The following is a 26,155-nucleotide window of genomic DNA, read 5'->3' on the forward strand; positions in this document are numbered from 1 at the left end:
AAACACGTTTCCAAAATTCTTGCTCGGCTCTCAAGGTTGGGAGCTTCACTCTTATTTGGGCACTCTATGAAATAGCTGAATTTTAAGTAGTAGTGGGTTCTCCTGAAAGTATATGAGGTCCTGGGCACACCTGAATATGCTGCCATCTGATACTCATTTATATTTGAAGCTGTGGGATGATGAGCTTTTGAAGAGCAACTCCTTGATTAAAATTATGAGCAAATACCCAGCTGTATATATCCATATCTGGACAAAATGAGTCATCAAAATTAGTTTCCAGGAGAGATTGTTATTTATTTGGCTGTTGAGAGCAGGGTGTGGGGGTTTTGTGTTTGTTTGTGTTTTGGTTTTTTTTTTTTTTTTTCCTTACCTGTTTGGTTCTGGCCTTCTTAAATTGTGATTCACAAGGAGTGTGAAGCATCTAGACTTTTCCGTGGGAGAGCAGGGCATGGTGCCGATGGCTCTAAGCAAGCATGTTTTCAGCCTTTTTAAGCAGTGTGAAGAACATTCATCTCCAATCCAAAAAATGTGCATTAGCTGCTGAGGTACATTGCTTAAGAAGACAACTGTTCTGACATCATGCCAGCTGCTGGTTCTACCTTCCAGTATGGCATTAAACCCTACGACTAATATCAGTTGTGTTTATTTTGCTCTTCATTTGTGAGCTGTTCTCTAGGTGACAGTGATGTGGAAGAACAGTAGTGTAGGCCAGGCGCTGTGCCAGAGTAAGGAATGTGTATGTGTGAGGACAGGCCAGGTTACAAAGTTGCTGGCTGTTTTCTGGTTAATCGCTCGCTGCTCTAAAATCTACCAGCAGATGGCATGGCTGTCCAGACAGACTGGCAGGGAAAAGTGGGGTTTTTGTTTGTTTTTGTTTGTTTGTTTTTTTCCCCTTTGGACATTGGCTTTTTGCTTTCTTATTCTGAAACCCTATGAAGGGTTATAAAGCCTGAAAAGACTTAATTACATGTTGTTTATAGGACACATTTGTTATTGCTGGCCTATGAATTTAATCCTGTGTGTGTTCGTTTCCCCCTGTTGGCTGTTTGGCTGTGCTGGGGACAGACAATAACCTCTCGTGCCATGTCTTGTCTACAGAGGCAGAGGAGAGCCTTTAACTTCAAAGCAGTTGAATGCAACAGGAGCAATCAGCCGAGTGCCAGTAGGGACCTGGAAGGACCAGCTGTTCTCCTTGCACTGCCCTTACCTGGGACTGCTGAGTTCTTTAAAAACTGAGCTGTGATCTTTTCCACCTGTTAAATAATTTTAGAGCTCCAGTGCCAGAGTATAAAAACCTGAGAAGTATTTCACTGTCACTGCATCATACCACATCTGGTTATTTAAGCTGTCCTCAGGTGCAATCTGTTGCTTCAGGTAGCCTTACACTGCTGAGAAAGAGTACTTTGGAAAAGGTACTCTATATGGACCTTGACCTGATGGAGGCCTCTAATAGCATGGTGTAATGGTCACTAAATAGTTGTAACAATAATTAAGTTCTGAGAGTAGATATTCTGATATAGAAAGCATGCATGCTCTTTCCCATGTTTCTGCAATATCTCTCACTGGGCCAGGTTAGATTTATTTGGTTGCAGCGAAATGTAATTGTGACTAAAATACAGAGGTGAGATACTAGGTTGAGTACTATAATCTGGTTATCCGGCTAAGACCCTAGGGATCTGTAGTTTTATTAATTGTACTGTGTTCATGAATCACTGCATGATTCACTGTGTTTCTTGTAGCACCTTTCCTCACCCTTCTCTGTTATGCTTATTAAGATCTGATCTTAGAAAGATTTTTTCCCCGTAGTTTGAGAATATCTTTATGCAGCAATTGCACAGAAAATACATGCCAGGGTCTGTGAGACACCTGGGTCTGAGACCCAGTTCTTGGAGTGAGCACGGTCTCATTCTGATGTGAGCCAGCTTGAAACCCAGCTTGTGTGATCATACAAAGGAACAACCATTCCCTTGTGCTGGCAGCCCACAGTGCGGACGGCAGTACCAGGGAAAGGCAGGCATGGAGATGGCGATGTCGCTGCCTGGCACAGCGGGGTGGGGCTGCGGGGAGGGGGAGGGCCGGATAGTCCTTCTCCTATGGCAGGCACAGCCAGCAAGTGTTCTCTGACTCTTGCAGTCCAGTGTGCTTCCCAAAATGCTTTTTAGGCAAAATCATAGTGCAATGATGTGCTTTATCTGGGAGGTGAAGCAGAATACAGGAACATCAGCATGGCTTTCCATTCAAGGCTCAGCCCTCCATAGCTCATAAGAGAGGCCTGTAGCAATGTTTTGGGGAAATAGGGTAAGAAACAACAGCTATTGTGCTGGTCCCCTAGTATGTTTTCACAGTTTCTGGCAAGGAATGGGGGCAGGGCCTGTGCTGTAGGCTCCATCGTGACCGCTGTGGTTAACTTACCCTCTGAACTTGTGTAGTCCCTTTTTGGCTCCATTCATCTCTCTGATCTCCACAACGTGCTGAGTAATGTGAGCTGCACTTTGGTGATACTTTGTGTGTTGGGGGCGGGGGGGGGGGGGAATATGTCTTCTTGTTTATCACTTGCATGCTTTGCATATACAGTGCTTAGCATGAAAAGCCCTGATACAGCTGAGGCCTCTGCTAATAAGAAGGGTTTCTAGTAGCCAGGATCAAGTACAGAACTCTTAAAAAGTAGCTGAAGACAAAATATACATTTTTGTCACTTATAACTCCACATTTTGTGGTAATACTGATTAAACTAAGATGTGCTTGGAAGCATGTTGATGAAGACTTAAATTAAAGGTTGTATCTATAAGCCACTTGACTTCAGAGAATTTCAGACCTTTGCAGTTGTTTAATACTAGCTATGTATCTCCTTAAATCGTAGCATCTGTTTGTTTCCCTGGGTGGAAGCAGCAGGGTAGAACGCAGGTGGCTGCATTCATACCTTGTGGTGAGAGGATGTCTTCTGTTTAGCTGAAGTCTCTTTAGCCACTCTTGCCTTGATACATACACAGTTGTGCAGCAGGGCATTGGAACAGCTGTTGTGTCTGGCTAGATGTAGACAGATAAAGTTTCAAGAGCCCTTTAATTAAGGACGACAAATACAAAAATTTGGTTTGTATTTTACAGCTTTACTTTAATTCTCTTTGACGCTCCATGATGTAATATAGAAACAGTGCAATCACGGCAGACAGGTATTTCCTGTGACGCTCACTCCGGTGCCCCAGGGCTTGATGGCGCTGCCCAACTATATGCTGACACTGGTGAGGAACTTCACTTCCTGCACATCTTTGCAGGCTACCATGACCTGTGGGCCAGGCCTGTCAGCAGAAGCAGGGCTGCATAATCTCTCCCAGGTGAGTAGCAGCTCAGGAGTTTTAGCCCCTTGAAGCTGAGCAGTGTAGCTGAGGAGCTGTAGAGGTGTTGTCCTTACTTGTTTGAATGGATAGTAAGTCAAGGGCTGCATCTTTCCTGAGGTAACAGAACGTCCTTTGGCTAGTGTTGTAACGCTAGCATTGATGGGGCAACAGCCGATGCATTGGGTTAACACCAACATCCTTGCTTGGTTATGAAAGAATGGTTGAGGATTTGGAATGAGTCTACTTAAGTTCATTTGTTTGTTAATGGAGTTGTGCCCCTATTTGATGTTTTATCCTTTAAGAATTAGGACACTGGACTAGCTCTCAGGAGGGACTAAGCCCAGTAGAACAGAGATTTTGCATCCAGTCTGTGTAGGAATGTTTGTTTATATTTGCAAGTAGTGCAGCCTAAGAGGAGCAGAGCTGTAGAGGAACACAGTTATTGCTGAGGTCCTGATGTTCAAATTGTACGTGTTTCAGACAAGTATTATGTATGTATGTGGCGCAGACAAAAAGAAAGATTTGTCTCCTCTTGCTGACTGTAAAACAAGAGCACTGTCTATCTGTTAGCTGAAGATTATTAATGAAGCACATACTATGGCTGTAAGGCGTTCTGACTGATAGTATGAACACCTTTCAGGTGAATCCCTTGGCCTTGTACAGTGGTGTAGGGAAGTTAATTCCTCCTGATTCTCCTCAGGAAAGAGTGAGCACATTACAGACACAGTACAGTAACAAGAAGCTTTATACCTCTGTATCAGAATGACCCTCCTCTCCCAGCAGTCCATCAAATATTGCATCAATACAGTCAATACTGAAGGTGTCAAAATAGAACACGAATGCAAATAAAATGACTAGAGACCCATAGGGTGAAATTAATGACCCTATCTATCTCAGCTTTCAGTGCCATACAGTGTCTTGCAAATAAATAAAAAGATGCTTAAAACTTACTTACTTTTAAAAACAATATTTTTTTTTTGCAAATTGTGGTGATCCCTTGGTTAAAGATCAAACAGCTTCTAGAGAGCTAAGACTACACTAAATATGACAGGCTTTTGTTTTTACTTCATTTTCACAGCCACATATTTCTGCACAAGGACACACAGCTGAAAAACACCAAGCTGATTGTCAGAAGGCATTAAACTCTCTCTCATTGACCTGGAGTTGAAGTAGCCCAGCCCAAACTGAATGCTGTAGTTGGAAGCCCTGAGTTTTTGATGAAAACCAGCCTCGGCTCGCTGTCCATAGGGCTGCTGGCAGCAGTGTTTATCAAAGGACTAGATGCTCCAGCCTGATGCTAGTGGGAAGGCCACAGGTTCAGGCTTGGCTTGCCCGGAAGAGAAAGAGGAAGAGCCAGAACTCCACAGTCTTAGAGAGCTGTTAAAGATTTGATCTTGATTTTTGTTTTATGCTACCCTCCTCCACCAGTGGAAGAAGCTGTAGATTTATAGTCTAGGCTAGATTTCATGTGCTGGAATTCGTCCCAGAGTTGGCACAGCCTCAAAGGGTTTTATCTTGGCTGTAGTACCCACATGCTGCTGCAAAGATCCCCAGGGAAGGGAGTCAGAAAGAGGCAAAAGAACAACAAAGCGGGGTGGGGGGCGGGGGGGCCACGAGAAGGCTATATCCCACTGGGATGACTCTCCAAAAGCCAGTCATAGAGGGAGATCTTCCTTCCCCTCCTGCTGCTGGTCATCACAAAGTACACTAGCTCTTAGCTTCTCTACAGGAACCACAACGTTCAGAGTGCCATTCCTTTTCCTTTTCTGCTGAAAGTTCTTTCTAAGGATGCTGAGTTAGCAGGATTCTCCTCAGTGGCATTTTCCTGTTTCCTTGAAGTGTCATTTCAGAACTGTGTTGGCCTACAGGCTACTCCGTCTGTGAAGGAGATTGCATCTCCTTCAATAGTATCAGCTCACTGGCCAACAGCCTCTGATACATCAGAAAGCTGCCTTCTGAGCACTCATGAGGGAAGGATTAGGGAACAGACCTTCATCAACCCGAGCCCTTCAGTCGCTCACAGCAGCAGCTTGTTAAAATGCCCTCAACTCTTTGGCCTGTACAAAGACCCTTGTAGGTGAATGCAAATTCCCTTCACCCTTCTCCTCTGTATAGTGATATTGTATTCCGCTGTTCTTTCAAACGCAGTGATAAACATTAATTTCAGCCTACTGGGTTATTACTGGGACATGGGGTGGAGCACTTACTTAACACAGAACACAGAGGACTGAGCAGTGTGCTTGACACAGCGCTGATGTACGTGCTGGTATATCTACACAGCAGGTTGTTAGATTTCTATCTGCTTGGCATGTGCTATATTTGGAGGTGTCTGCCTGCACAAAAAAAGAAAATACCCAAGAAACCTAAGCATGCATGAACTGGTTGCTGTGGAATAATGTTGGTTCTTCCTCTCCAAAACCTTGGGTCTGTTTCTACTCAGGTTTGATTGCTAAATAATTGTCAGCAAAAAAAGTTGATCAAAAGCAGGACTACATTCACATGTGAAAAGTTGCCTGTAGCACTAAGGAAGGCTGTTAGGAAAGTTCAGTTCTAACTCATAGGCCTGATCCTGCAAGCCTTACTCATGCAAGCAGCCTCTTCGCTTTGAGCAAGCTTGCTGTAGCCAGCAGCTCTCACTAGTTTGGGCCAAAAGCTTTTATCGATAAGTACATCCAGGCTGGGGGAAGGAAAGTGGGAGAAGGAGAAGAGAGACATCACAAAACTAATTAATCTCCCATAGGAAAGCAGTAATAAAAAAAAAAAAATGAGACAGTGACGCTTGCCCTTAAGGTTACTGAATCGTACTAAATTAAAGGAAAGACTAGCATGTTCGGTAATAAATTGTGTCACAGACCACATGCATCAGCAGCAGTTACTATGGACACAGCTTCCAAGAGGGGCAGAATGGAAGAGAGAGCTGGAACAAAGATGGCAGAGATAAAAAAGGGTTGACTGGGAGTTTAAAGATCACTGTCTAAAAACTTTGTTCTATGTAGAATCAGTAATCCTTGGCATTCCGAAATTCTGGCATGCTCCAAACCCTCCTGGTGGGCTGGGTGCCCCGTTCCACATCCTCAGAGATAGTCTTGATGTCACTGATGAACGGGGAAATCCTGGACCGGGATTTAAATGTTGTTAAGGAGAGGCTGGTTTTGTTCTTTGTGTTCCATTGCCTAGCAAGCTTCTTGGCCTCTTCCTCCTCTTTGATCTTCTCAGCGGCTTCCTGCAGGACGGAGCGGAAGAGCCGTGATATTTCCTGCACTTCTGGTTCATATTCAGCAATGAGTTGCCGGAATCTGAAAGCATAGTCGAGGCACAGCTTTGATTAAAAACAAATTAGGGATCATTGCCAAGTCTCAGTATTAGGCTTGGAACTTGCACTCCCTTGCAAAGCGGGCCTCCCTGGATTGAAGGGGAAAACAACAAGAACAACAAGGAGAGGCCATGAAGATATGCTCAAGGTCTCTAAAACAAACAAACACACACACACACACACACAGGAAAGCCAGAGAACATGAGGAAACAGTGAGTCACTTTCTCATAAGCACTAGAAATAAGCAGCAGAAAACAAAGTGAGGTGGTGGCAGGTTCGAAACGGAAGTGCTCTTTTCATACAACACTGATTAAATCAAAACTGAGTGCTATCAATAGCTTAAGAAACAACATGATTAGCCAAGTTTTGGGAAAAATGTGTCCATCGCTGCTAATTAAACATGATTATCCAAATGCAAATTCTGACTTAAGTAGTTTCTGTACATTCATGCCTTTTGACTCTTCCTGTGGAAGCCTGGTGTTGGACCTATATCCTAACATGATGAACGCTGACATTTCAGCATGCTTCTCTTACAGCAAGTGTTGGCAGCTACCTGTACAGCTGTGGAGAGACCAGTACTGTGTGAGGGGACTTAGCGTCAGCAGAAGCACAGCCCCTTTCATGACCAAGCCAGACAAGTTTGACTCGAAACCTACCAAAGTCACCTGGTTTTCCCTATCCATTTCAGCTGTTCAGAATCAATTCTTAGTACTCCCTTCCCCGTACAAAAACCCTCTGAACTTTGAATATTTGGATGCAAGCAGCCTCTGAGGCACTGTAATTCAGACTGGCAAATAGGTACTTACACATTGATGCTAACCTGAATTGTGCAGAGCCTGGATGAGCAAGAGAATAGGTCTTGCTGAGGGCTAGCACATACAGCGGTAACAGATCTGCGGTATGTTGCAGATATCCTTTCTGCCTTCTGAGGAGGCACTTCAGTAGCATTACTGAAGAGCCAAGAATCCAGTCCTCACAATAGGTTTACTTTTCCCTTTGTCCTTATCAGAAGCTTAGACAAATGAGTCCATCAAAACCCAAGACTTTTCCACATTATTATTATACTGGGGAAAGTGTCTTGAAAACAACTTGTGTTGCAGAGGTGAATTGGATGACTCATTTCATTACTTTATCGCCATTATGTTTTAAAAAGAGATGCTGTCATATACGTATGTATGTAACGATACACCCTCTTCTTTTGTATTGGGAAGTATGCACCCCAAAAGACTTCATCATTGCCTCCTGTTTTAGAGGCTATGTAACAAACCGCTGGATGATGTCTCCAGATCAGATGGTAGTGTGTGTCAGGCTATTGCTAGACCTGTGAAAGACTGAAAATGGGTGTAGTGTCTCCGCCACCAAGCACAGGGATCTAAGGCTGATGTGCTGTGTTGCTAATTACACTCCTAGCCAATATAGCTGAAGTAAATAGTTTTCTAAAATCGGAGTATTTTTCCACCTTCACAGCCATCTGTCTGCACTCTAGTTAGCTACAACAGCAAGAATCGTGTGATGAACACTGCTAGTGCAGATGAGCAGATTTACCTCTGACTTTTCAGGACCAACACAAGAACTACTTCATATGGATTTAAGCAGGTCTGAAAAAACCAAACTGAAAGCAATCCAAAAGACTGTGTGCCAGTCACCCAAAGAAAGCCGCTGTCTTTCTGATGGAGAAGGGAAAGGGCACCTTTTCTCCTCCTCCCGATAGCATGAACTAACTCTTCCCTTTTTAAGGCCCACTCAACTCCAGTACAAGCAGGTTTATGTAGGGGACCAGCCACATACATATAAAGTTCAAAAGGTGTGTATACAACAAACGTTTCTCAATAGAAACAGTGGACTGGTTATCGGGGGCTGAGGCTATCAGGGACTAGCTATCCCAGGCCATGAGTCAGAAGAGATGTTTGCTGCAGCTACCTATGCATAACTGAAGCTATTTTCCTCAGCTATCAGTGAAAGCCAGTTGACGCACTGGCTAATCCAGCGGTCTGCTCTCTGCACAAAACACACAACATACAAATACAGTAAAAGCACTGGAATCAAAGACTAGGGGTTTGTATCCTGCATGCCACACTAGGAAACAACCACCACCCAGCGCTGCTTAGTGGCGTCAAGCATACAAAATTGCATAAGTCTCACCTATCTTCTCGCATAGGTTAATACCCTTACACTGTTGCATGAAATAAATAGTTTCAAATCAGGCAACTGCACAAGCTTATCTAAAAATCTCCCAGTAGGGTTTCCTTACTCATCAGAAAAATATACCTGTTTTATTTGTGAAATGAGTTAGGATACTACCGGTAACTAACCTGTAACGTACTATATAAGTCTAATGTAAATGTCTCAGATGTGACTGTCAATACACCTTGAGCCAGCACAGAAGCCTGTTGAGTAGGTACATGCACACATAGGGATGAGTGTGTTCCCTCATCCAGGTTGTGCTTTAGTCACAACACATTTGTTGTGATTAAACACATTCGTTCTTTAAATTATGATCCTTCAATTTCCCATAGAACCATTAGACTTTAAGACTCTGGCTGTGCTTGGCACATATTGGCACATTTTCTTAAGCAATGTCATCTGCCTACCTTGTTCTCTAGGCCCCCCTTTCAGTATGTTTCCTCAGTGTGGCCTGAACTTTAAAGACCTGTTAAAGCCAATGGAAGTCAGTGGACTTAAACAATATGCTTATAGTAAAGCACATTCTTGAATGCCTGCCTGAACTGGCAGCTCTAAGTAGGTTTAGTCATTCAAAGAAAACATGAGATGCTTAGTGCTAGTAATTAGCTGCTGACTCCTGAATCTATATTTTGAGCAAGATTTCTGGTTATATTGTACAGCTAGGAACAGCTTTGCCAGAGAAGGTTACTTGACTCCAAAAGGACTGTGGTATTCACGCTAACCACAACACTCAAGAAGTATCAACTTAGACTAAAATCGGAAATGGATTTGTTTACCATTTTGAGCCTTTTTTTTTTTTTTTTTTTTTTTTTTAACATTCAGGCACACTATGAAGCCTACTTCCTCTATACATAATCCTTAGAAAATTACAGTCCTTAGCCTGTGGTATTAATGACATCACAGATCACCAATATGTGGGTTTGCTTTTCCATATTAGGCTTTTTTATTTGTTTCTCTCTGGTCAGAGAAGGACAGAAGCCAGCAACAGCTTCACTTTTGCTGAAACTGAAAGAAACCATACAGACCGCAAAAACCACTGATCAGAGCTAGGTCTCAAAGTCAAGATGGCAAAATCTAGCATTCTGTATTTGCAAGCTAATAGTCTACTCATTCAGTTTAACCATGGCACTTAGGTACTAAACGCCTCACCAAAGTCATTGTCATTTCCTTCAAATGGTTCCAGGATTTAATTTTAAATATAATCAGCAAGCCTCCAACCCATTAACCTCTGACAACAGCTGAGTTGCACCTGAACATAACTGCTTTATATGTAAGAAGTAAATCGGACTCTCCAAATATTTGATGGAGGAAGTGATGGTATTTGAAGTGTATTTGAATCCTTCTAGAATTTCAAGAGACTAAGAAAAGTTTCTATTGACCCAAAATAGAACTTTTACAAAACAGGCCAACTGGATCTGGAAACAACTCTCCTTTAAAAAGGACTCCTCTCCATCCTCCTCCACAACTAAAGAAACAAACATATAGAAACTCTGCCTATCAGTAGATGCAACTGCAGGCACACAAAAAGACAACTTTGATAATCGTTTACTCTTTTGGAGATGAAAGTGACATCTTTGACAACTCATACAAACATGTTTTGTTCTGGCTTTGACTTGTCGCTGAGAATCTCACAAAGAAGGAGACTCTGCATGACACGAACAGAAACTCTGCCATCTTCCAAGATGCATGCTACTTGTGTCATTTAAGTATTATATGTTTGTGAGTAGATCAGAAAGGACATCAGCTCTTCAAATGGTGGAGAGTGAAGGGAAAGGATCAAGCTCGATAAGTCAGAGACAGAACCAAGGCCTTCCCCGAACCACATGCTCTGTACTGGAATTTCCAAATGCAAAGTTGGTTGTTTTTTTTTTTTTTGGTGGCAGAATTTACTAAAAGTTGCTAGATATTAGAAGGTGACAAGGTATTCAGCTGGGAACATTAGAAGTGAAGTGATCTTGTGATTAAAGTACTTGATTGGAAGTCTGAAGATTTTAATTGAATTCCTAACCATCATACTCATCTTGTACAACTTTGGGCAAGTTATTAAAATGTCTACATTATCTCACTTTGAGATGGGAATTAATACCAACTTTGAGTGTCTTGTAGTTCAATTGCATGCTCCTTCCTTATTCAATACATATTCAGTTCCAAGTATGGCAGGTGCCACTATTTTTCACTGTTTCCAGATCAGCAATTGCAGATTTCTGAACCACAGACCTCTCAATTAGAAGGCAGAGAAGGAGAGGAGGGTTCAGCTGTTTACTGTCTCTTCTAATAGAAGAGAAAGTGGTTATTGAATAAAACTTGTACATGTTTAAGACAAAACAAAATACAGTTTGCTACAGCAAAACTGCAGTTCAGACGTGGAATTCTGCCACAGGATGCCACAAATGCTACAATTTTACACGTGTTCAAAAAAAACCTGAAAAAATAATGAAAGAAAAAGCCACACAGGACAATTATAAACAGAAGTACCATTTCTGGCTGAGAAAGTCTCTAAGTCACAAGTCACACTAGGTTGGAGGCTATACAGAAGACACTGTAATCGTCCATCCTGTAGTATTTGCATGCCTCGTTCTTATTCTTTTCCCTACACAGATGCTACTGGCCACTCTCTCAGATACCAGACTGCACATTAGATCAAACAGACCTCTGACCCAATCTAGTTCTGTCATTCTTATGGCTATCACATTCCTTTCTCAATCACTAAATTGAAATCATAAAGGCAATGCAACCCTAATTTCTTTTTTAACGTGGCTCTGCTAACCACTCAAACGCCATAGTATGGAATAACAAGAAACATGCCGCTCCTTGAATGATACTGTAATGCAATTCATAATGGCTTATAATGGCAATTTGCAAGAGCCTTTCTTAAAGGATGGTTTTGTCCTTTGCCACAGTTATGCACACATAAACTCAGCCCACATTGCTGAGTGTGTTTACGTACTGTTAACACTAGGCTGAATCCTAACAACACTGAGCAGCTAGAAGTTGTGGAAAAACACAAGCACTCTTGTGGGTGATCTGGCTCAGCAAAGCAAAGGAATTCTCTTTTATAAAGCAGAAGATGAACCTTGAGACCTCCTATCTCCAATGACAGAAGCCTGCTCTCATGGAAATACCTGCCTGCCAGAAAGGCATTGCTCAGTGCCCCTGAGGAAGGTGAAAATAACCCTGAACCCCAAGGGGTTTATGGTGGCTTGTTTACAGCAGGGCTTGGAGTTATATAAGCAAGTATATAAGCAAGTATCAGACACCTGCTATTCCCAGCAAACTTTGACAGGAGAGGACTTGGCCACTGAATGATCCCAAGTCTCTAATTCTGCCACCATGGCAGCCTTTGCAAGAGCTAAATCCTGGTGCCAACTTGTTTCCAAGGGTCAGCCCTGGGCAAGATGGGGCCTGGAGGGGGAACTTTGGCTTCCCTGCCAGGCCCCACTGTAAGACAGAGGAATAGCTAGCTATTTCTAGTTGCGGAAGCTGTAGATCTGTTTGTTCAAGGGAAGGTAGGTGCCAGCACATTGCAGTGAGGGACTGCAGGGTGCGAGCACCCCTGCGTATGTGGCCTGCCAGAATTGTCTTCTTAATAGTCCCAATCACAGGACATGCTGAAAAGAGGAAGCGGATGATAAAGGCCCATTTCACTACTTCACTTTGGCTAGGGTGACTTAAGAGTCATTACTCCTTACCTGCACTGGGCTAAGTGAGAGGAGAAACATGCTTGGTCTAATAATAAATAAAAGAGAAGAGATGCCTCTCTCCCTTCCCGTTTGCATGCCTGCTGCAGGCTTACATCTATTTCTGAAGTCACTCCCAAAAAAGCTTATTCAACCAGCAAGCAGCCATCCCATATCTAGCACTTGGCAGGCTCAACAGCAAGTCCACGAAGCTGTGTCAACATCTACACTGCAAAAGGCAAAAGCACCTCCTCGCTATTCAACCCAACTGCATGCCCCACCTGCATCCTACTCCATGCCAAGGGATGTCCCAAACAGACCCTCCTCCTTTCCTGGGGAAAACCAGGCTCACAGGCTGAAAAGAGCAATAGCACCCCTTCAGTGTGAGGGGACATGCCTGCATAGACCTGCTGCACACCTTAAAGGATAGGAGACCCTAGTCAGAGAAGACAAGCACTAAAACAGGTTTTCTAGAGGCTGTGGAATCTCCACATTGGAGATGTGCCATATTGGACGGACAAAGCCCTGAGCAACCTGATCTAACTTTGAGATTGGCCCTACTTTGCATGGGATGTTGAACCAGATACCTACAGATGTCCCTTTCAGCCTGAATTATTCTGAGACTGAAACAACAGCCATCATTATACTTAATCCGTAACTGTTCATCAAGCAAGATGAAGCTTCTCAGGCTGGTCAGAAACATGAAGCACTTGAGCCACTCTCTGGGGAATGTGGCATTTAGTAGCTTTTTGAAGGGAAAGATACCATGTTAAACTGACTTAAAACAATAAATCTCAGAAAGGTATTGTTGCAACGTGATTTATGATACTGGATGCCAAGTCTTGGTTCTGTGTTCTAAAAAACTCACAGTCCCTCCTTGCATACCTCAAGGGGAGAGGGGGAAAGGAAGAGTTTGTATCATCAGATCTTTCACTGTACCTTAGTATGACAGGCCCACAGTAGGAAGGATGTATTTTGGTACACATATCCTCCAGCTGCAGCCGTTCTCCTGGGCTGATATCATAATTCTGCTTTGGATAGCTGACCAGCCAGCCGTAGTCCACCCCAGTCTTGATCCTGCGATACTCATTCTCCCGCTCTCGCTGCTGCTTCTCTGCCTGCTTGATTTGCCAGCTCAGCTCCATCATTAGTGTCTCAGCCACCATCTCTGTGGGGTTTTTCTGAGAAACTCGGTTTGGGGGCTCGTTCCACCTGAACCAGGATGCCAGTGACATAGTGCCCTGCGTTCTTCATTGGGAGCGGGGAGGAGAGAAAAGGAACAACAGTGCCATGATCAACACAGTTCAGACAACAATATTCTCACCCCACACTACTCAAGTCTGCTGTTCACCCAAAAGTGCTACTGGATTAGCCACTTGGAACCAGCTGAGCACCTTAAGAAATCTCACCCATAGCAGCTAGTTTGTGCCGAGGGAGAGGCAAAGTGCACAGGGGAACCATTTCCCTTGAACTTGCAGTCATCACATAACTAAAATGACAGTCACAGTTCCCATGTCTGAAGGTAAGCCGGAAGGATACCTGCTCCCTCCACGTTAGGCCGGAGAAGCGCGCTCTACCCCAGGGAAGAGCTGAGGCTAGGGCTTGCCTGTCTGAACCTCCACCAGAGGGCATGATCTCACAGCACCGTGCAAAAACTCGGCATATGGAGTCAAGGGTTTACAGGTATTCCTGGGAGCCACGTTCCAGCCAGCAGCGGATTCTCAGCGGGTAGGGCAGGATAGATGACCTGGTCTGGTTTGCTGCTACCATGACAGAAATGGTAGAGCTCCTCTGTACTTAGCCTGCACTGGCAGGAGCAACAGTTGCATTAACTCCAAGATCAGCCAGAGCTCTTAAAATTATTCAGCAAAGGAGTTGCATGCACAGAAGAAGGCTACTCCATCTTCTGCAAACAGAGGCCAACCGTTGGTTATGCTGGGAAAGCACACCTTAGGCGCTACCACCAGCGCCAAGGGAACTGGGGCTGGGCTGGCAGGGAAGTAGCAGCACAGAAATAATAACAACGTAAACCTTGGTAAGAGGGATGTTTCTGCTGCTGGGGATTTATGCAGCACTTAGAAGGCAGAACAAACTGCACCAATCAGCTCAGCAAAGGACTGAATTAACTTCCCTCCTACCCAATCCCTTCACGTAGTCTTTTTAAGAGGACAAGGCACGGAGCAAAGTTATTAACTATTTTATTTGAATTTAAAGACAACGGAGTCCAAAGCAGGCCCTAGGGACCTGAACAGGACCAAAACAGCAACAGCATGTGTCACATGGCACACTTACATGCCTTGTTCCTCCCATCCATTAGACCCCAGGGAGAAGGGATGGCACAAATTATGGCTGCAGCTGGGATTTACTAAAAGGCTCTTCCTGGCAGCAGCCCAATCAGGACATGGCATCAAAAGTTAACATAAGGGCAGTGGATTAAAGAGCCTGCTTCTGCATGGTCTGAGCAAATTCTTACCACTTAGAGACACAATCATGAAGACTGGGAGAAAAATAATGCTTTTGATTTATGTTATCTTGGGGCTTAGAGTCTTTAGTCACTGTGCAAATCACCAGAAATTCATAACTACCCAGTACTCTCACTAAAGCTGAGAGCTAGGAGCTCCTGGACTCCTGAGTCTCAAGAAAACCGTTGCCATTTGCATTGGGCAAGAAGGCTGCTTCAGATGCTTCCATGCCTTTGCCATTTCACCTTGCAGTAACGCAGCCTTATTTTCTTTCAGAAGTGTTCCTATTATGTAAATATGGCACACCATTCAAGGAATAAGCTCCAAAGGCCTGGATAGTCTGTAGAGTGTCTCAAGTTTGAAATGATTTCAAGGTCTACTCCTCAGGCTTTTCTAGAATCAGTAAGTTTGGCAAACTGCATCAAAGGACTGGTTTCACCAGTCCAATATCCTACCTCTCACAGCAAGCAATATCTGTTTCTTCAGAAGGAAGATATAAAAGCCTGAAGACTTCCACAGGACTCAGATCTAGCTGCCTAGGCTTGTAAGGCTGCACATGCTCTCGGACTGTATGAACAGTAATGCCTTTGCTAGTTTACAGCGCCATACAGGAGGGATCCCTGTAGCAACTGGTTTTTGGCCCTAAGTACCAGATACGATTGCTCTTCTGATATTAGCCATAGCCAGCAGCAGCAGCTGGAAGTCATCCTGCTCCTATCTAACTTCTGTGTGCTGTAGGAGGAGCAGCAGCAGGTCCTTTCATTTGCTTTCATCACCAGCTGACCCCAGCTACCAGCAATATCTTGCTCTCATTATCACAGCGCTTTGGCTGCCTGCTGCTGGCTTATTTGCCCAAGCCAGTGAACACAGGCTGGAAGCGATGCGCTGACAGCTTCAACTCTACAATCCTACCATCCTAAAACATAGCAGGATCTTGTTACATGGCGGCAGCCTTCACTCATCATTACAGGTTTTTAAGGGTGAAGATCCTGAAACCCTAAGACCCCTTCCATAGTCTTATCACTCCCTGAATGCAGCATAGGTGAGCTGCCTGCTAGCAAGTGAGCAGCAGAATAGATCACAAACCGTTGCAAAAAGGTTTAAAAGCCTTCTGTCTGTTTTCAACCCATGTGAATAGCAATTTATCATAAGCAATTGGTCAGGTATCTGACCAATTAAATTATCATCGCTATTTTCATCAGTACCTTCACCTGATGAGGCTGAGCATGCTCTATTACTTGTGGTATTTTACCAGCCAAAGAGTTAGCTTACTCTGTTTTTATTCTGGCTGTGACCTGGTCTCACACTGGTTTAACTCTGCTGACTTCAGTGGCATTAGCTGAGGAAAGTCAGTATAAAGAAGCATCAGCTGTGAAGCTAAGGCTGTTCTTCCTTCTCCCAGCTATTCGTAGCTCACCAACTCTTTCATTACAAGAGGGATGAGGGAGTAATTTAGTGGTTAGAACTGGGAAACAAAGCAAGGAGGAGGCCTGGGCTCTGACTTGACCCACCTTGACTTTCACCTGGTCCTGGGCTCTTCTTACTGCCTTTTTGTTTCATCTCTCAGTCCTCCCTCAAAGCAAGCAGATCTGTGCAAGAAGGACTCTTTTGCTTAGCACTTACGCTGAATATCAAGGCCGTTCTGCAGAGGACAATCAGTTAGAAAAATATTTCAGATACGTTGTCAGAGCACGGCCTGCTGAACCCAAGCTCGGCACTAGCAGAGAGCTTTCATAAAACACTAGTGACAAGTAGATTAGCTTTTGCAAAAGAACCCATGTGATACAGGAACATGGATACTACTGACTCTGAATGGGGCTTGCACTTTTCTCCCATATGTTATTTGAAAATCCACTTCTAAGTGAGAAGAGTATGAAGTAAGGAAAACATCTCACCTGCAATTGAAATGGCCTGTTCTCAAATGAAGGCAAATCTTATTCAAGCATTTTAGGCTCAGTGGCTGCTTTTGCCAGCTGTTCCTAAGGGAGCCTTGTTTGTATGAGATTGTTTCCTTCCCCATCCCTCATCCATCATTTCCTCCTCTTGAGAGCTGGAAACTGGCCATCTCTATTTAGCAGGATTGACAAGCCACCACTCTCCCCACTACTGGTCCTTGCAGCCTGCAGGAGGTACCATGGGCTCCACTAATTGTAGCTGCTGTTTTCAATTTAAAGTTCACATGCAGGCTAATCATTAAATGACTCAAAATGGCTTTCCTATTAGGAAAGATTCAAAGGCCCGTTAGCAGCATGTGGCCAACTAAAGGGAGGGAAAAAGGTTCAGAATTACCTTCTTATTGGGGAAAAGGACCAAAGTGCATTTTGCAAGTATTCATATTAAAATTACTAAAAGAGAGAGACACTGCCCCATCTGATATTTATGCTGTACAGTCGGCGAATCTTCTGGCCCTTTATAACAGACTAGCCTGGGAGCTGACTAATTCAGCTGATGAACTGGTCAAGTGCTATTCGAGCAAAATTTTAAGAGTGGTTTATAGAAGTTCCACTCCAGAAGCAGTTCCGAGTTTCAAGATTTTTGTGTCATTGACTGTACTAGAAGCCAAACCTTCCCTTCACACTGTTAACTACAAGTCTGGCCAACTACCTCTCAGGGTTTTAAGCATCCTTTTATGTTAGTTACGTTAAAGCCTGGAATTCCTGACTTCTCTCTCACACACAGACTCTGAGGGTTTCCTTCAATTTTTTAGCAATTGTTAGTAAGCACCTTTGAGTCTCAAAAAAACATTTTGTCTCTTTCTAAATCTCATTTCTCAACAATTGCTGCACTTCTCTCCTTCCCACCTCCTCTAGAGCTTTGTCCGTTCTGTTCTCACCACATGCTCTGTACTACTACCCCAATTCTTCCACTTCTTGCTCCAGAGACTGCACAAAGGAGTCAGCAGTAGTATCAAGGTCTGCTTGGCTCACTCTGTTTCTCACCTTCCCAAAACAGAATCACAGCCTTTCCTAGCTCTTTTTCTAACAAAGGAAATATTGTTCTGTAGCTTGCTCTCTGGCTATTGTTTGGTCTGCTGGAGGCTGTTCATATAACTGGACAGACATCAATCTCCTTCAGGCTCTTGCAAGCAGGATGACCACTTGCTAAGACTTGTTACATCAGGGCTGCTGTCTGGTAAGCCATGAGTCAATCAGCAGCACCTGCTTCCCTGGTAGAAACTGAACTTCTGAGAACGAAGAATTCCCTTTCCATTGATCCTTCTCCTGGCTTCCAGCTTCCAAAGCCCTCCAGGACTGGAAAGGAGTAGGCAGAGAGTGGGATCTGCATTTGTTAAAAGTGAGAATATAGCTTGACTCTCGATAAAGATTTCTTCTCAGTTTGACAGGTCTCCTGTGGTTTGCCTTTCTCTTAGCAGTCTGTTAATCTAGGAGCGCTACTGATAATCCTTACTGATTTACAGTAGTCCTCAGAGTAAGTCAGCTGTGTCAGGGCAGAGGGAGACAGTTCTTGAGGGCTTGGACGAGTGGGAGCCTAAGCCAAAGTCCAGTGACGTCAGTGGTAATAGTGTCATTCATTTCAGTTGGCTATAGATAGAGTCCGAGGAAATCTACTGTCAGCCGGGCAAAGCATGCCTACAAATTAGGCTGAGGAGCTGGGAAATGCCTTCTCTCCCATCTTGTGGGTGGTAGTTCCTTACTACTAGCAGCAGAGAGCAGAGAAATAGAACTTGTTCATGCACTCAACCTTTTTCCACATATGCGGGATCAGAGAGTAACAAATAGAGGAATATGATTTCTAAAAGAAGTAGGACAAGCCCCATCCCCAAATTGTGCTGATAATCTGAGCCATTTTTCAAGGAACTGGAGTCACAGGAAAAACAAAAGATGTGAAACTGTGGGTCATACGAAAATAATGAATTAGTTTTTATTTTCTGCTTCGGTAAAGTTTGGATTACATCCTCCAGAAGAGTCAGACAGTGTCCTCCAGACAGCAAAGGGTATCTAAGTTATCTCTCTACACTGCAACTCAAAGGTAGATTAAAGCTGGTCTGACTACACCCATCTCAGAAGTTTATATGTGATAACTGATGCAACATTTAACCAGCTTCTCGGGCAAGGTTTGTGTTGTCAGGGCTGTGCTGCTAGCTGTACCTGCAGGAAGCAGTGTAAATAGTGACAGCATCATGGATGAATCCCAAATGCTGTTTTTGTTGTGACAAAGATATTTTAATTTTGTTCCAAATGAAGAATCTTAGCACAGTTCTAATGAAGAAACTGCTGTCAACACCTTCCCAATTTTATTTATATAACCCACCCTAACCTCATAATAGAATCCCTGCTTTCTGTTCTCCACCACTTTTCTGCAGAGTTAGTTATCGTTATCCTCTGCATGTGGAGGTTTACCTCCCCAGGGCCCAGAGAAAGCCACCTCCCCTCTGGATGGAATCTCTCTTATTGCTTAGCAATGTGGAAGGCTACGGTGTTTACAATTACTTGCTGCGCTATTGTAATCTCAGTGGAAATTATGACCTCAGATTGAGAGCCCACACCTATCCCCCTAACCTTGCTGGGAGACAATTAATGCTGCAAAGCGTTTGATAGAGCTTTTCGATCAAGATACTTAAAAGCAATGCAAATATTCCGGTAGTAATGCAACAGCACTCCTCACCCTGAACTGCTGAATAGAGAGGATTCTTGGGGAGGCCCAGGGGTCTGCTTTTAGACCACATCAGAGAACGTATTTCACTTTATGAGCATACCTGTTCTCTTGCTTTGAGGGACACAAGCTATTTGTGGACAAAGAATTTTCACAGTCGTTAATATATATCCAAGGGCATGACCCTGTTTCAAGCAGCAGGGAGTTTTCAATAACAGAAGCGTAGGGGATCAAGCCAGTGCTTTAAATGAAGCATTATTTATTGTCAGGTCTTCATGGCTGCAGGTGTTAAAGAATGACAGATAGAGCCTGACAGCAGTGTCTGAGAGTGCTAATGGGAGCAGGGACACTATGGCACCCAGCAGGCACTCATGTGCCAGGTAATGCTGGCCCCCCTTGCTTAGGTCTGGACCAGCCTGCTGCAGGCTGATGGCTCCTGCCACTGTGCTGGTTTGCTTCTGAATGACAGGATCTCTCGGAGATCTGTGAGGTGCATACTGCCATTCTGCATACAGTCCAATTCTCATATTCCGTATGATTCTTTTCTCCACTAGACTCTGCATTCTCAGCATTATAGAAATGGGCTGCCTCTTTGTCTGGTGTAATTGCCACAGAGTTATGAGTCACTTAAGCCACTTATGAAATGTGCTCAATGGTGTAAATATATAAATGTATATAAATGTATATATACATGTCTGTGTGTATATATATAAAACCTTTTAGTAGCATAACAGAAGGGCAGCCACAGCATACCTTGCTGAAAGAAGGGCTGCAAGATAAGAGAGGAATAAAAGTGATACCATTTCTACCAAAGGAATGTTTGAACAGCCTTTTGAAACTACCACAATGGTTATGGCATACATAGTTATGTCACGTTTTCTACAGTTAGTAGCTCTGAAAAGATTTATTTGTAATGAAACTCTTTAAAATTGAGAATACAAGTAAAGCGTAAAGAATAGAAGTGTTGCTCTGACTGCATGTGTATAGTTTTCTAATACATTCTTCGAGCATCAGTCTTTTAGAAAACAAATATTTCTGGTGCATTTCATATCCGGACTTACACTGCAAGAGGGCTAAAGACACAAGAACTTGGCCTGAACTGGGCTCAGATGTCAGTGAAAAAGCTGTTTTTAAATGACCAGTCAAAACAACATAGGCAGAAAAGGTAGCTGATCAAAACTGGTACAGCTTCATGATCTTCAGTGAAGCTGGACTGATATAAAACAGATTTCCTTCACTGAAAATAAATAAACAAACAAATAAAAGAGCTGTGTCGGTTAACTCCAGATAAAAATCCAGGCTACAGATCTTGAAGGAAAAGTGAACGAACAGCCCAAGAGCCTAGAGCTCTCGTTATGGCTGGAACTCTCTACAGAAGATAATCTTCCTGTTATCTGCAGAAGCAAAAGGGTGGGTGGTTTTCAAATCTGCTTACATAGCACAGTGGCTTTTTACAGTTTGCCTACTTATCAGAGCAAATAAGTTCCATCTGCTGAGCACCAGGACTACTTCTATGCCAAATTCCCACTCATGTTTTAAGCAATAAATATTTTCTAATATCAACCATAAAAATATCGTATAAGAGTTACACTAGATTGTTAGTTAAACCTGCCAAAGCCAGGAAGTTAAAATACACACTGATTTGCTGTTTTTTGCTCAGACAAGGCTACCTTGCTGGTGGTACATCAAGCACACCTTCAATACTATAGCCTAGTTTGCTCTCTACAGACTGCAAAGTCAGGCTTTCAGTGGTATATAGGGACCTAAAGTATTCTTCATCAGTCATGTAAATGAGAGATCCCAGGTAATATAGGCACAGAGCTTTCCTGTTACTAAAACTACACAAACCACAAAATGCTACCATAAAGCAACAGTAAGCATCTGATGCAAGTCTCCAACACAAAATGATTTCAAAATTAAAACTCGGGGAGCTCCGCAGCTCACTTTTTTCTATTATACAATTCCTGTAATATACTCTGTTATTAAAGGGGCAATGATGCCACAAACTCTGGAGTTTCCAATATTGCCATTCACAGTAGATACTTATATCTGCAGAATTAAGTGAAGCACGAGCTTGAAACTCAGACCCAAAAGCACATTATCAACAGTTGTCAGGTCCACTAAAGTATTTCTTATGTATATATTGTGGCACAGACGAGACTAAGTTCTGTGAAAATGGATAGGACTGATTCTGCTGCGAAAGCGAGAGTAACTCGTAAGGTGAGAATCCATTTTAACAGATGCCTGTATGTTTCTTCTGTTCAGTACTGAATCTTGGTTACAGTATCTATCAGAAGGAGTAGTTACTGGAGAGCTTCAAAGTTGCAGTCTCAGTTGACAGGAGAACTATTAACCTATGTGGGAGTTGTGCCCGTATTGGGGAATACTAGGATCAGGGTTGAAATTTGATCCTTGTGACAGGAGTTACTTAAAAATACACTTTTTTTTTAAATTAGCCCTCATAAGAAGAATGCTAGACTTACAGTATGAAAACTTAAGCCACTCTTCATAGAGATCACAAACAGCGTAGGGAGCAACAGGCAGAGCTCTGGGAAACCTCGCGCTTCTCTTCTGCAACAGCTGTGCGACCCACCTACGGCCCGTCCGCAGGCAGCGGCCATCCAAGGAGCCACCAGCGCTGCTGCTGCCTTGAGCCAGACCTTAATTAACGTGGTAGCACTAAGGGATGTAAAGGTGCAGTCTGTTCTCACTCACACCGCCATAGATCCAAAGCTACCTGACTGGCCTTAGCGGGACCACTCGGGGGTTACTGAATTCTGGACTTCAGCCCTCAGAAACGCTTAGTGGGGCAGGTGTCAGATCTGAAACAAGCAGCACAAGCCCTACCTTCCTCCTAATTTCCTTTTCTTTACGTAACCAGTCACCCAGTGCTAAGCCCCCGAGCTCGGACAGCCGTCTGCGCGCCCCGGCCCCCCGCCGTGCCCACTCACCCCGCTCACCTTGGGCAGCCGCGCACCCGCTGCTCGTGCAGACGGACGGACAGACGGACCCACACCAGCGCTAGTGACCAGGGCACCAGAGAGAGGGCCTGGCTTGAAGTCAAGCCCTCGAAACTGGCACGGCAAACTTAAACCCGCGTTTGGATATGGATTAGCCCTGGTGACCAGCATTTAAAGGGATAACAGCTGAGCTTACAGCAGATTTTCCTTCGAGCTATCGGGGCTCGGTCTGGTACCTCTAAGACATATAACAGCCTGTCAAGAAGGTGACGCCCATTGACTTGGCCGGATTCAGTATCTGTTTAAAAATCCCACACACACCCCCCCAAAAAAAAGCAAAAAACTGAGAACTTTGTGGGGTGTTCAAACCTGAAGCCGAGCACATTCCCCGAGGAGATGAACGCGTTGTACTGAACTCGGCCTTTACAAAGCCCTGAAACCCGGCCCGCCGCCCCCGCCGGCCGTTGGCGCTAACGGCTCTGCCTCCAGCGCCCTCCGCGCCCGACTCCGCGGCCCGCGGCACCTCCCCGGCCGGGCAGCCGCCGCCGCCACCACGCGCAGAAAGTCGCCGGAGCGGGGACGCGCGGGAGCCGCTCAGCGGGGCAAGCCCTCTCCCCGGGGGCGAAGCCGCCGCCTTCTTCCCAGAGAGGGCCGAGAAACGCGGCGCTGCCCTCCGCCGCGCACCGCCCCCCGTCCCGCCGGCCCCGCCACGGCCAGCGCGCCCCCTCCGCCTTACCGCGGCGACCCGCTCCCGCGCCGCCGCCTCGCGCCGCCCCTACCGCCGAAGTTGAGCGGAGCCGCCGCCGCCCGCCGCCCTGCGCCGGCGGCTCCGGGCGGGCTGAGGCGCTCCCCGCGCCCCCCGCCGTTGCCATAGCGACCGCGCCAAACCGCCGCGGCCCGGCGGCGGCGGGCGCCCGTGGCTGAGGCGGGCCGGGGCCGGGGCCGGGGCCGGGGGGCGGCGCTGGGGGCCGTGGCGTAGAGCGATAAACAGCAATAGCTGTCACAGGCACAGAGGTCTTACTAGCGTGGGGGGATGAAGAAAGACGAGGTGTTGCGGGGGGCAGTCGGGAGGCAGGCACGGGAGCTGCAAGGACGGGGGGACCGTGCTGGCGCCGTCCAAGGGGGTGCGAGGGAGCTGTCGGAGATAGTCACGGGTGGGAAGGTGAAGGGCAGGCGATGTGGGAGGGTGGTACTTCATCTGAGAAGCGAGCACGCTGTGAGAGCAGGTTTGGGCAACGGGAACAGCAAGGAAAGGGTAGATTTTGGAAATACTACGTGCTTGTGTTTAGTAAGGGGTCCATAAAGACAGGAGTCCAGGCCGTGCAGTGGGGCGGCAGACGGCGAGGAGCAAGGCCTCCCGCCGCGCAGCGCCCACCGCCCGCGCTCCTCCTTCCGCCCCCAGGCCGCCGGAGCCGTGAATCCGCACGGAGAAGAAGGTGGCAGGTCCTGGGCCCGGCTCTGCACCCTGCCGCGGCTCCTTTGAGCGGAGCCAAACCCCACCGCGTTCAAGGGACATCGAGCGGCGCCCAGGGGGTCGCAGAGCTGAGGCCTGGGCCGAGGATAGCACAGGCGCTGTGACGCTGCTTAAGCCTGTGTGTGAAGTCACGTCCATACTGAAAAGCTTTGCTAAATCACCACCAAAATTCTGGTGTTGCCGTGTTTACACAGCTAGAGGACAGTGGAGGTTCAGCTCGTTTAAGTCTGCATAAATCAAAACAGAAGGAAGGAGGAACCTAAATTTCCAAGCAGAGCAGCTAAACAATTACGGGTTACAAGATGTCCATTGCAGTTGAAATTAAAATGTATGAGGAGGCTTTTCTTAATGACTGGTTTATTATTAGATCAAATAACAGGACTAACAAAGAGATTAGAAGCATTTTCTGCTCTGATTATTTATGGAGGACTATACCTCTGTCTGCAGCTTCAACCCTAGCCCAGCAGACTCCCCAGGATACAGAAATTTATAACATTTTGTCTGTGCTCTGTTCAACACAGGATTGTTGGGCCTCAATTAAAAGTCACCTTAAACGGCTAAGGGCCTTTATATTTTCATCCATTAAAACCTATTTCAAAAGTCATCACCTCTGACTGATGCAGAACAAACTCAATCGTGGAAACACTTAGGTACCAGGTAAATGAGTTGTTATATTTTCAGCACAGTGGATTCCTGGGAAATTCCTGCCATGAATCACAGAAAACAATGACTGGGGAACATCTTCAGGAGCATTTATTTGGAAATTTATATGCTTCAGAACAGAAAAATCATTCATCTCTCCTATACCTAATTTAGCAGTTGAAACCAAGGGTTCTTATCCTGTTGCACTGAAATGACTTAGCTGGTCAAAGTCGCATCATCAGTTGCTTAGTAGCACTATTCTGCTAACATAGATGGAGTAAAACTTTATTTAGCAGTGTGTTTTTGCAAATATGCCATGACAGTCTTGAGCAAGTTTCACCACACTGTAATTCGTAGTACTGCCCATTTGGGTTTGTTGTTTTCCATCATTTATCAAATTCTGCCCTGACTCACCGGCGCCCCCATGATATTAGCTGCAGTACCTTCATGCTCCAGCATTCAACTCGTAGACCTTGGCACTGGCACTAGGGATGGACTCCTTCAGTCAGTAGTAATCATCCCACCGTTATTTTCTGCATGAGTCCAGCCAGAAGCAAATAACCTCACTTAATCACTGACAAAAAACAAGTATTTTGTAGTAGGGTTATATGGGGCCTGCTGTTTTTGGCTAATTTACCAAAGTGCATCAGTGAATATAATGGGACTCACAGAGGGTGCATTGCCGTTCTCAAAGGCCTAGGACCTAGCTTGGAAATGTGTCACTTTGCTAGCTATTTGTCATATTTGTGTAGTGCTGCTTTTCCCTCAGCAAAGCAGTTTTTCATTCACTGGGAAGATCATCTTCCTGCTGTTCGCCTGAAATCCAGTCAGCCCACCCACACAAAAGTGCACTATGAGGAAAAAGAAAAAGTTCATTCAGTCTTTAACAGCAGTCCCCAGCCTTTTCGTAGCCGAGGCTCATCTGAGAAAACCTGGCAGTGTTACCATGTCTCTTGTAGTGAATTTCTTTCTGCCCGCTCACCGTGGGGCTGCCCCTTCTTCCCTCCGCATGCTGTTTTTGGGTGCCGCCACGAAGCACAGAGACGCACGAGCTATGGGGCTGTGCAGCATGCATCCATTGAGGCTGTAAGGCTTGGGTTTGATGCACGAGCTGCTGTGGGCTGTCACCTCCCCCATCAGGAAGTGATCCAGAAGGTTAAAAAATTTCAGCTCAGCAAATAGTATTCTGGGTCACTAAAAGAGGTAGATACTTGGATAGTGTGTCCCAGGACGCAACTGGATGAAGAACGGGGTGTACAGACCTTCTCAGGAAAACCTGTTAGATGGGGAGATAGGTCTACTACAGAGAGCCTAATACTCCAAAAGGGACTCTTGCCTTCTGATAAGCATATTATAATGTTCTCGCGAGGGCAGCTCTAAAGTGAACTGCCTTTCTCCTCTCACTTGTATCAGCGCCTGAGTTGCTGTGTCCGATCGGGCTCTGACGCTGGTCTTTTGCTCTCCTTCCCTCTTTTAGGAGAAAATGATAGGTGC

At 45.1% G+C, this 26,155-nt stretch overlaps 1 protein-coding gene across 6 annotated transcripts in view; it reads right to left on the bottom strand.

Moving 5' to 3' along the window:
- Positions 1 to 342: 342 nt before the first annotated feature.
- Positions 343 to 26,155, bottom strand: part of RD3 (RD3 regulator of GUCY2D) — a 44,861-nt gene continuing 19,048 nt past the window's right edge. The window contains exons 1-4 of one of the 6 annotated variants that reach the window (XM_068939771.1): positions 23,282 to 23,390; positions 16,483 to 16,613; positions 13,449 to 13,757; positions 343 to 6,631 (exon numbers count right to left, since the gene is read on the bottom strand). In XM_068939771.1, the coding sequence (XP_068795872.1) occupies positions 6,334 to 6,631; positions 13,449 to 13,744 (594 nt within the window). In that variant the 5' untranslated portion in view covers positions 13,745 to 13,757; positions 16,483 to 16,613; positions 23,282 to 23,390 and the 3' untranslated portion in view covers positions 343 to 6,333. Of the gene's footprint in view, positions 6,632 to 13,448; positions 13,758 to 16,482; positions 16,614 to 22,545; positions 23,055 to 23,281; positions 23,397 to 26,155 lie in introns of those variants that run through there. The other 5 variants (XM_068939772.1, XM_068939770.1, XM_068939774.1 and 2 more) reach the window with 5 other exon arrangements.

Source organism: Struthio camelus, chromosome 3, assembly GCF_040807025.1.
Source record: "Struthio camelus isolate bStrCam1 chromosome 3, bStrCam1.hap1, whole genome shotgun sequence".
Taxonomy (NCBI): domain Eukaryota; kingdom Metazoa; phylum Chordata; class Aves; order Struthioniformes; family Struthionidae; genus Struthio; species Struthio camelus.